Below are 11,045 nucleotides of genomic sequence, written 5' to 3'. Positions count from 1 at the left end.
CTCACCCATAACCCCACGAGTAGCTAAATATATAATTTGTTTTAAGATTCGACCCCAAATTGAGTTGAATCACCCAAAATTCTACATAAAACATAACTCTACCCAAAACCCTTAAATTTTCACTTTGATTTCATGATTTAGGGCTAGGAATTTAGTAATTAGATGAAGAAATAATGAGGGAAAGATGTTAAGATTACTTACCCAAAGAGTTATGGAGGAAGGAGAGCTTGAATTTCGTCTATGGAGGGTTTAAGAGGAGAGCCCGTGTGAAAAGAATGAAGAAATCCCGTCACTGGTTCTGTTTTGAGCTTTTATTTAACTGGACGGAATTGCCCTATGCGATCGCGGGAAAGGGAATGCGATCGCATAGGGTAAAGTGGGCTGGTCACTGCGATCGCGGGATGATGGGTGCGATCGCATAGAGGGTCAAAGTGGGGCGGGGCCTTTTGTGAATTGCGATCGCAGAAGGGGGGTGTGCGATCGCATAGAATGGGTTTGCAGAGGTATGCGATCGCATGGCCTATAACGCGATCGCATAGAACAAAACTGGGCACTGACTGCAGAGATTCTGCAACACTTCCTAGGCCAAAAACACCCCGAACCACCTCCGAATCACTCCCGAGCCCTCGGGGCTCCTAACCAAACACACACACTAACTCAATAACATCCTACGAACTTAACCGAGCGATCAAATCGCCAAAATAACGTCAAAATCATTGAATCAAGCCTCAAACTCATCATTTCTATTTCAAATTTCATAAACTTCCAACTTTAGATAATTAGGTCCGAAACACGTCAAACGACGTCCGATTTCGACCAAACTTCACAGAAAGCGCTTAAACAATATATAAGACTTGTACCGGGCGTCGGAACCAAAATACGAGCCCGATACCATAGTCTTTTACTAAATTTTCATTTCCATTTCCTTAATAATTTCAGAAAAAGAATTTCACAGAAAAATTCATTTCTCGGGCTCTAGACCTCGGAATTCGACTCCGGGCACATGCCCGAGTCCCATATTTTTCTACGGACCTTCCGGGACCGTCCAATCTCGAGTCCGGGTCCGTTTACCAAAAATGTTGACCGAAGTCAACCTTAAACATATTAATACCAAAATTCTTCAAATTTTTCACAGAATTCACATATTTCAACATAAAAGCTTTCCGGCTACGCGCCCGGACTGCGCACGCAAATCGAGACAAGTAAAAATGAGGTTTTCAAGGCCTCGGAAGCACGGAACGGATGAGGAAACAGGTGATGACCCTTTGGGTCGTCACACTAAGTGACTTGCTATAACATATTAAATTACACAGATTGGGGTAAAAAATGCATTACAATATATCTTAAATCTGTAATAGAGATTATGTCCACATTTGAAAGATTCACCTAATGGAGTGGGCTCCTTATACGTAGCTGGTGTCCACAACTAATTAATTTTCTAGTTTATATTATAATCTAATAATTTAGTACGTTTGTGATAAACACTCAACAACGATTGATCAGCTTCAACAATATTGACATCTCTAAATAGGGGTGTCAATGAATATTTGAAAACTTATTAAACCGATCGAATCGATTTTTATTTTAGGTTTCTGTTAATAAAACCGTAGGTTTTTATTTAATTAATCTATAACCATATCGATAATTAGGGCAGGCTTTTTATTTTATGAAAATAAACCGAAAAAAATACCGAACTGTACCGAATAATTTTACATGTGAAAAATATATTTATAATTTAAGTTTAAAAATAATAAAACAGTAAATTTTCCTTGGGTCTTAGAATTATGAAAACAATTACAAGCCGAAAAGTAATAAACTAAAAATCATAATTCCCAAACCTAGTATGCTACTCTTATTGAAACTAAATCATTTCCAGCATATTCACTAGCAAGATATAAGGTATTGTAGCGATTATGAGTAGCAAACTACAATGTATTGATTACGTTTAATTTCGTATGATTTAGATTTATCTTTTTGAATATTTAATCTTTTATAGACTTTATTCTTGAGTCTCAGTCCCAGCTTCGTTAATATCTTTCCACTCGAGTGCTTTATATTTTCTTTATTGTTATTTGTTTGTTTCTTTTACGCTGTTGTAGAGTAGTTGATGGATCTATACTCTAGCCATCTTTCATATTTTCTTAATTCATAACCCTTTAAAATGTAAAAATATCTAGAGAGTTTTGCTAAGTTCTATAAAAGTACGTATGTTATTGCATTTTACTTCTACTAATGATTTTTATATGACATTTAAAAAAAATACCGAAAATTAACTGAACTGTACCGATACACCGATATGATTGGGACGGTTTCGAAAAGACTAATATTGGTTATACATAATAGGAATAACCGAAAAATTGGTATGGTATAAAATTTATAAAATAACCGACCAAACCGAACCATTGACACGCGTATCTCCGAATCAATAATTATCATGCTAAGCATTCTAAGAAGGACACGTAGCTCTTTATTTTTAGTTATCCGTTAATTAAATGATAGAAATTTTCAGCGGAATTGAAAACGCAGGATTCTACTAAAATGTAAGTATATATTTTTTTCACGATTTACTAAATATGTTAGCAATGTCAATGACATTCTATATTAGAAAATCAGGGAAAAATTAAATAAAACAAAAACTGTTTTCTTGTTTCATTTTCCTTTTTCCAGAAAACAGTTGAAGGGGCCCGTACTAACCGTTGGTATTTTTCCAAGTTATCTCCTCAACTCTCCCATGAATGCATGGAGCAACAGATCTTCAAAATTAATTATCTTTATCAAACAATAAACCTAATTCTAACTCAAATCGTGCATGAGAAATTGGCATCAGGGTCATTTTAACCTTTTGAATTTTTTTCAGTAAAAATTTCGATCAATATTAATCTCGATCATATGCTAAAATCTGGAGATTTTGAAAGGCATCGGTGGAGGAAGAGAGGCTGATACAAATTTTCGGTATAATGTCGAATTTGTATGGAGATTATAATCAAAAGATTGATTATGTTTTCAAGATTGTTTTAATTGGAGATTCTGCAGTTGGAAAATCCCAGCTTTTGGCTAGATTTGCAAGGAATGAATTTAGCTTAGATTCAAAGGCTACAATTGGGGTTGAATTCCAGACAAAGACTCTGCTTGTAGATAACAGGACCGTCAAGGCACAGATCTGGGACACTGCAGGACAAGAAAGGTGTGCAGTTTTCACTTTAATTTTTCTTTATCTGCTTCTCTTTTTCACTTTTTATGGACAAGGAATGGATCTAATAAACCGCGGAGACGTGTCACGTGTGGTGGGATGATTGGATCCTCCACTCTTAACTAGAGGTCTCGAGTTTAATCTCTGTAAATAGACAAACTTTCTTTTACTCCTTTACTGGGCTTATCTAGCGCAAATTCGTATTAGTCGGTCCAGTGAGCTTAATGGTTAAACAGGAAAAAAAAAGTTTAATGCTCCTTTCCAAGCCAACTATAAATTGAAATTAGGTCCTCATGGTTAAGTAGGGGTGTTCGTCGGTCGGTATGGTACGATATTTAGACATTTCGGTTCGGTATTTTCGGTATTCGGTTTCTTAAAATCCTATACCAATACCGTACCTAATTAAATTCGGTATGGTTCGGTTTTTCTCCTTTCGGTTTCGGTTTATTCGGTTCGGTAACTTCGGTTTATTCGGTTTGAATACTAACTAGTGCATAGAGCCATAGACTCTAATATTCTTAATTAAATTACTCAAAAATTCAAAACTGAAAATGCTTGTTAGACAAAAATTTGTCCAAAACTAGCAAATATCGACCCAATAGAGAAAATTGTACATAAAGACNCATGGCTCCCCATCTGCATGAGGCTAATCCTTGCCTCCCCATTTGCATGAGGCTAATCCTTGCCTCCCTATCTTGCATGAGGCTAATCCTTGCCTCCCCACTTGCATGAGGCTAGTCCTTGCCTCCATATTCGCATGAGGCTAATCCTTGCCTCCCTACTTGAATGAGGCTAATCCCCGCCTCTATACTTGCATGAGGCTAATCCTGGCCTCCCTATTCGCATGAGGCTAATCCCTGCCTCCATACTTGCATGAGGCTAATCCTTGCCTCCCTAATTGCATGAGGCTAATCCCTGCCTCCCCATCTGCATGAGGCTAATCCTTGCCTCCATACTTGCATGAGGCTAATCCTTGTCTCTCCATTTGCATGAGGCTAATCCTTGCCTCACCATTTGCATGAGGCTAATCCCTGCCTCCATATCTTGCATGAGGCTAATCCCTGCCTCCCTATCTGCATGAGGCTAATCCTTGCCTTCCCATTTGCATGAGGCTAATCCTTGCCTCACCATTTGCATGAGGCTAATCCCTGCCTCCATATCTTGCATGAGGCTAATCCCTGCCTCCCTATCTGCATGAGGCTAATCCTTGCCTCCCCATTTGCATGAGGCTAATCCTTGCCTCCCTAAGGCTGATCCTTGCCTCCCCATCTGCACGAGGCTAATCCCTGCCTCCATATCTTGCATGAGGCTAATCCCTGCCTCCCTATTTGCATAAGGCTAAGCACTGCCTTCCATCTGCAAGGGACTAAACATTGTCCCTCCTTGCATAAATGTTGCTCTACTCCGGTGCTGTTTATTCGCTCTTCTATCGGGCTAAGCTCTGCCCTTCATCTTGCAAGACTAAACCTTGTCTTGTTAACATCATATCGTTGCAACTCATGAGCTGAAGTATCGCCAATCTATCCAAAGGCGTCATAGTCTAAAGGCATCATCCTCATAGCCCGAAGACACCATGTCATGGCCTGAGGATCCCTCAAATTTGCATATCATTATTCAAAGGCGTCATGGTTCGGAGGCACCATCTGCATGGCCCGAGAACACCATTTCATGGCCTGCGAATCCCTCACTAAACATTTCATGGCCCAGGACATCATGGTCCGAGGACGTCATCTTTAACCGTCCAAAGACAGCTCTCATGGTCCAAAGGGAATCTGCATCATGTTTAAATTTTCGCACAAACACATGTTTGTAGCATCTCTTTATCCGCAGGTGATCAGCAAGCAACCGCTATCCTAGCAGGAGCGACCTCGCTCCAGTTCCTTCAAACTAGCTCAAACTTAACCGTTCACCATAACCGCTCTCGCATCTCGTGTCCGTTCTTGCAATGACTTCATCGGTATATTCCGCCAATGAATCCAGAACTACACATGGCCTGATTCCTACAAAACTAGGGATATGTAGGCAACTCAAGACCGGAGTCCGGCCTCTATCTTTCGAAACATCCCATTCGGTCAAAATTGGCCATCATTTCTTTACCCGAAAACTCTTTCATCCTTCCCGGGTAAAGAGGGGCAGCTGTTGATACCCAATTTTTCCTCATATATTTTTAATACATATATATACTTTCAAAATAGTACATATGCAGTTATAAGCATGCATAAATATTTTTATAATTTTTCTATAATTTTAAAGGCTCCAAATCAATTTATTTCCTCTCTTTTATTTATAAAATATCCAATAATTATTCTTCAAATTACTTTTGTGATGATTTAGTCTAGGGGTGTTCGTCGGTCGGTATGGTACGGTATTTAGACATTTCGGTTCGGTATTTTCGGTATTCGGTTTCTTAAAATCCTATACCAATACCGTACCTAATTAAATTCGGTATGGTTCGGTTTTTCTCCTTTCAGTTTCGGTTTATTCGGTTCGGTAACTTCGATTTATTCGGTTTGAATACTAGCTAGTGCATAGAGCCATAGACTCTAATATTCTTAATTAAATTACTCAAAAATACAAAACTGAAAATGCTTGTTGACAAAAATTTTGTCCAAAACTAGCAAATATCGATCCAAATAGAGAAAATTGTACATAAAAGACTATTTGATCGTTAGAAATGTCTTCTTATTTGTTTAGAGTTAATTGATGAACTTCGAGAATAAAGGAAAGTAAAATTTTAGATTTTTTATATTTATGTTATAATTGATAACATATGTTTTGTATATTATATAATATTTCGGTACGGTATCGGTATTTCGGTATTTTATTTTAAAATACCAAATATCATACCTAATACCAATTTTTTTATAAACTTAAACCAAATACCATACCAAAATACCGTATACCAAATACCAAAATTTTCGGTTTCGGTACGGTAATTCGGTATTTACCAAATTATGCACAGCCCTAATTTCTATTTTTCTTGAGTTTTGGTTTCTACCAATTTTCAGATAGAAGTCATAATTTCTTCTTAACAATGTATGATCCTACTTCAAGTACTAGAATATTTGGCATGCTTCTCCCTATTTGCGGCCCTTTCCTTTTTCCCCATTTCTCCTGTCTTTATTTTCTAGTTTCTATTATGGTTCATGGTAAAAGCTGTTGGGCTAAAACAACCTAAAGATACTCTTGACACGGTGTTGTATTGTCCGCTTGGGCCAAACTCGCATAGTTTTCCCCAAAGAGCCTCATATTATTAAGAATATCTAACTCCTTATAAGTAATTTCTTTTTCTTTAACACCTTTCCATATAGGATTTTGTTCACACATCTAACAAAGCTACTGCTAGAAAATTTATGCGATTCTATCTTGCTGGATTCCCGTGATGTTATACCGTAAAGACACGTTGTCTTCTAGAATAGCATTCTAGTGTTAATGTTCGTTGTGAGTATCTCAATCTTGAATATATCAAGCTAAGTAGATGGATTTATGCTCCTGGTTTATCTTCCTCCTTTTGAGGTAATATGGTACTATAGGTGGAAGGAAAGGGCACAGACCTATATTTTGATTGGATTAATTCTAAATATGTTATACTTTGGGATTGAGGTATCAATATTTTTCCCTGTCATAGGGTCATACTTAATAATCTCATAACTTTTGCCAATTGGATGATTGTTATAACTCAACAAATCTCTCCTCTCACAGGTATAGAGCAGTAACAAGTGCATATTATAGAGGTGCAGTTGGCGCAATGCTAGTCTACGACTTAACAAAACGTCAATCATTCGACCATATGGCTAGATGGTTGGAGGAATTAAGAGGTCATGCAGACAAGAACATAGTTATAATGATCATTGGTAACAAATGTGATCTAGGGAGTCTTCGAGCTGTACCAGTTGAAGATGCGCAAGAATTTGCAGAAAGGGAGAATCTATTCTTTATGGAAACATCAGCCCTTCAATCCACAAATGTCGAGAGTGCATTTATGACAATTTTAACAGAAATTTATCGAATCATTAGTAAGAACACGCTCACTGCAAATCCAGGTACAGATTACGGGAAGTCACAATCGTTAAAGGGCACCAGGATCATTGTTCCTGGACAGGAATCGGATTCTGGTGGGAAAAGTGGTGGCTGCTGCATGTCCTCGTGATCTTTTCTCTTGGTTGCTTGAATTCTTGCCTTCCTTCTTTTATGGAAGTCTGTTTATTTTATCCAAGATCCTACTATAAAATGGAAATGATTTTTTCTTTCTGTAGAATAGATTATTGTTGTCAACAATGAAGTTGATTAGAAAGCTTATCTAGCTTTGTGTCTATACAGTTCATGAAGTTTACTAGAACAAACACAAACACAATTAACTAAAACCAATTAAACTGCAGATGTGCACACTAGCTGGAAACAAAAAAGATAGAAAAAGAGAAAAACAAACCAACATCTAACACTGCCAAAAAAAAAAAAACGATCAAGAAAAGGGCATAAAGATTTGTTTGTGACTTCCTAAAAGTGATAGGATTATATGGACAAGCTAGTAAGGCGGACGGATTCAGACAGACACATAATGCAGCTAATTGGACAAACCTAGGTTTTGCTGAGGATGTACTTCTGTTAAATCAAACTATCTTCATTTCCTTTAAGCGTTGAATAGATAACCTGTCCTTATCAAATTCGGATTCTTTGTTTTTGAGGGCGCAATACAAGCCGTCTTTAATCAACACTGTCCCGGAACAAAAGTTGCACCTGATCTGTGCATTCTCTTGTTTGAAAGGGAATGAAAAGAAGAGCTCGTAAGATACATTATTCGCCAAGGTCAAGGTCTTGGGAGCTCCAGCACAATAAAACTCAATACTAAATTTACATGGGGCGCAATAGTATGCCATTCCACGATATTTGAAATCAGCAGGGCAGCCTGAACATTTGAGATCCTCACGCACAAGATCTAAGAAACGGGTAAATTTAAGAGAGTGTTGAGGATGAGACATATGTTGAATCTTGGATGGAATGGAAAAGCAAATCTTATCAATAAAGTAATTGCAACCACTGCAAAAGTAGCCTGTGAAAGCTTCAAACCTGCAACTCAGGGGCTTGTCCGGGTTATATTCCAAGAGAGCATGGCGGTGACTGAAATGTGTGACGCCCCCACATGGCTGACTTGGACGAGCAGGAGGACGATTCGTGATCGCCAGAGTTTGCACCCGGTTTTGAAGTTTTCCCATGGAATCTTTCTCCATTCCATATTCGGCTACAGCAGCACAGTCGAAGTGACACAAGTAATCATGATCATGGCTGTAAAATACCCAGCAACCCGACGTAGGAACTGCTTTAGAACAAATTGAGCAAGAGAGAGCAGCAGCCTCACTGGTTATTGGAAAGGAAAGGAACAGGTGAAGTGGGTATAGAAGCACATTCGACATGAAGATTGAAATTGCACGACTCGCAGCAATAGTATGACTGAAACTGGAAATCATCAGAATCATCACCATAGCCACAAGCAGCGCAATGAAACTGCTCGTGGCCCGTGGATTTAAAGGGCCTAAGAACAAGAGTGTGGTCATAACCGGCGTGAAAATCATGGCGAATTTCTCTAGGAAACTTACTACACACCTCATGAAGGTAATAATCACAATGCTCGCAAGCAAAAGCCCGACCAGAGATGATGATATCGCAAAAGTTGCATTTGATTCCTTCACTTTCCCCAAGGCGCAATCGCAGCAACGGATGACGATGGCTGAAGTGATTCAAGTCACCCTCACGAGGAGGAGGAGGATCTGAGGCATCAACAAAAGCAGCTCTTAGTAACTTCGTCATTGTTCTTCGATTTTTGTGTCCAACTTTTTCTTGAGTTTTGTTTTCATTCATATCCAGCGGTTTATTGCCAGCAATATACATCTCTAATCTTTGTCAAAAGTTAGAAGAAGAAGACAAAGAGGCTGTAGGAAAAACCCTGCACGCTGTTCCTTCATTATTCACATCAATAGCGTATTTATAGTAAATTACCTCTCGCTGTCCTCCCTTCACACGAACACTAATTAAAGATATACATACAGTAAAAATTTGAAAAATCTAGCAATTCAGTAAGGCCGATATACATGGAAAATTTGAACAGTTTAACTGTTATAAATAGAATTCTATTTATGGTGAATGTCTATATTTATAGAGATTCTAGCGTTATTACTTGGTGGCTAAGTCACTCTCTCCCTATAAATAGATGATTCTATTCTATTGTAATTCATCCCAAATCAATAAGAATTACTCTCTCTTTCTCTGCAATATTGTTCTTCTACTTTTATTGTTTTATAACATTAACCAATATCTACCGTCATTGTTCACTTTTTTTTTATAGCCAGACAAGTCTTAAGATTCTCTATTATTCTCACTTCTTAAAATTTATTAAATTATACAAGGAAATAGTAGTATAAGACAACTTGGACTCTAAATTTATTCTACTGAGTTTGTTCAGGATTTTCACCCAGAAAATAGGAGGATTCCACCCTTCTTGTTTTCGTCCTCGATAACAACATCCTATATATATGGAAGCTCTTTATTCGTTACTATCTTTTTCTATTTCAGATTATAGAGATGGATGGGTACAAAAAACTTGAATCAATTTGCAAAACGAATTTCTTTTGTAGAGTATAATTTGAGTAATTCTTTATAGAACTGTCACGACCCAATTCCCATACCCGGTCGTGATGGCGCCTCTCGTGAACACAAGGCCAGCCAACTAACCCAAATCCTTTCACTAACAATTACTAAACATAAATGAATAGAAGATACAACTTAATGGCATTAGAAACTGTTAATCACTACTCGACCGGGGTGTCACAAGTCACGAGCATCTAAAGGAACCTGATTTAACTACAGGGCCAATACTATACAAAAATGAATTTCTGAAAAAACAAAAGACAACATCCGGTGCCGCGAACGCTGGCGGTCACCTTGCTTAGCTACAATAACAATACCTTCAATCCGCTATTAACCCGCTACCGGGTGAACGATACCTGCAACTGCACGCGAGGTGCAGGGAGTAAAGTGAGTACTTCCAACTCAGTGGTAATAAGAGTAAATAATAACTGAGAGGCAAGAAATCACGTAAGAGCACTCCATCATGCTATATAGGACAGTACAACCCTTTTTAGAAAACAGTAAGACAGTGAAAAATCCTTTAGAAAATATCTGGCTCAGTATAAAAACCTCTTTTGAAAATATCCTTTTACAATAGTCAAGAAAATGAATGCGTATTCAGATAATGCAAGTCCGCACATAAGTCAGCCCCTCGGGCACAGCACTCCACTAACAATTAACACCAGGGCGTCTGGTAAACAGTACAAGAAGTAGCATGAATGCCAATGAAATGAGAGTGCTGAATGTCATGACACGTAGTACAAATAGGAACCGATGCATGAATGCAATGCAATGCATATGACCGCTGCGGCGTGCAGCCCGATCCATTTGGGTACCTGCGCTCACTGTGGGGGTTCAGACTCCGGAGGGGCTCCTACAGCCCAAGCGCAATGTCATCATAGCATCGCTGCGGCGTGCAGCCCGATCCATCCTCAGTCCAGAACATGCAAATGAGCCACTCGGGCAATGTCAAGTAATAGCTTTTAACTCAAAACATCAGAAAAATGCAATTTAAGTCTTTAAACTTTAACAATATGACTGCACATTTCAAAACAGGGTTTAACTCAGGACTGAAATCATTTAATATGCTAAGTGTCATGAAAACAGTGATAATAATCCCTAAAGGATTCAAATAATCGGCACGAAGCCCAAAACATGGTAATCAACCCAAATCACGATAGCATCAAGTAGGTTTCAGTCAATTACGCAGTAAAATCAACAATCGGGACGGACC

General features: G+C 38.4%; 1 protein-coding gene across 1 annotated transcript; it reads left to right on the top strand.

The window, feature by feature from the left end:
• LOC109233944 (ras-related protein RABA4d) lies at positions 2,591-7,462 on the top strand. Its single transcript, XM_019399788.1, has 2 exons — positions 2,591-3,184; positions 6,893-7,462. The coding sequence occupies exons 1-2, from the start codon at positions 2,958-2,960 to the stop codon at positions 7,338-7,340; spliced, it is 675 nt and encodes a 224-aa protein (XP_019255333.1). The 5' UTR covers positions 2,591-2,957; the 3' UTR covers positions 7,341-7,462.

The sequence above is a fragment of the Nicotiana attenuata genome, chromosome 10 (genome assembly GCF_001879085.1).
Source record: "Nicotiana attenuata strain UT chromosome 10, NIATTr2, whole genome shotgun sequence".
Taxonomy (NCBI): Eukaryota; Viridiplantae; Streptophyta; class Magnoliopsida; order Solanales; family Solanaceae; genus Nicotiana; species Nicotiana attenuata.
This window is presented reverse-complemented; position numbering and strand designations above follow the sequence as displayed.

Coding starts and splice junctions, on each gene's coding strand:
- LOC109233944 (XM_019399788.1), top strand. CDS start 2,958: ATGTCGAATTTGTATGGAGATTATAATCAAAAGATTGATTATGTTTTC. Junction 3,185..6,892: donor GACACTGCAGGACAAGAAAG/GTGTGCAGTTTT, acceptor CTCCTCTCACAG/GTATAGAGCAGTAACAAGTG.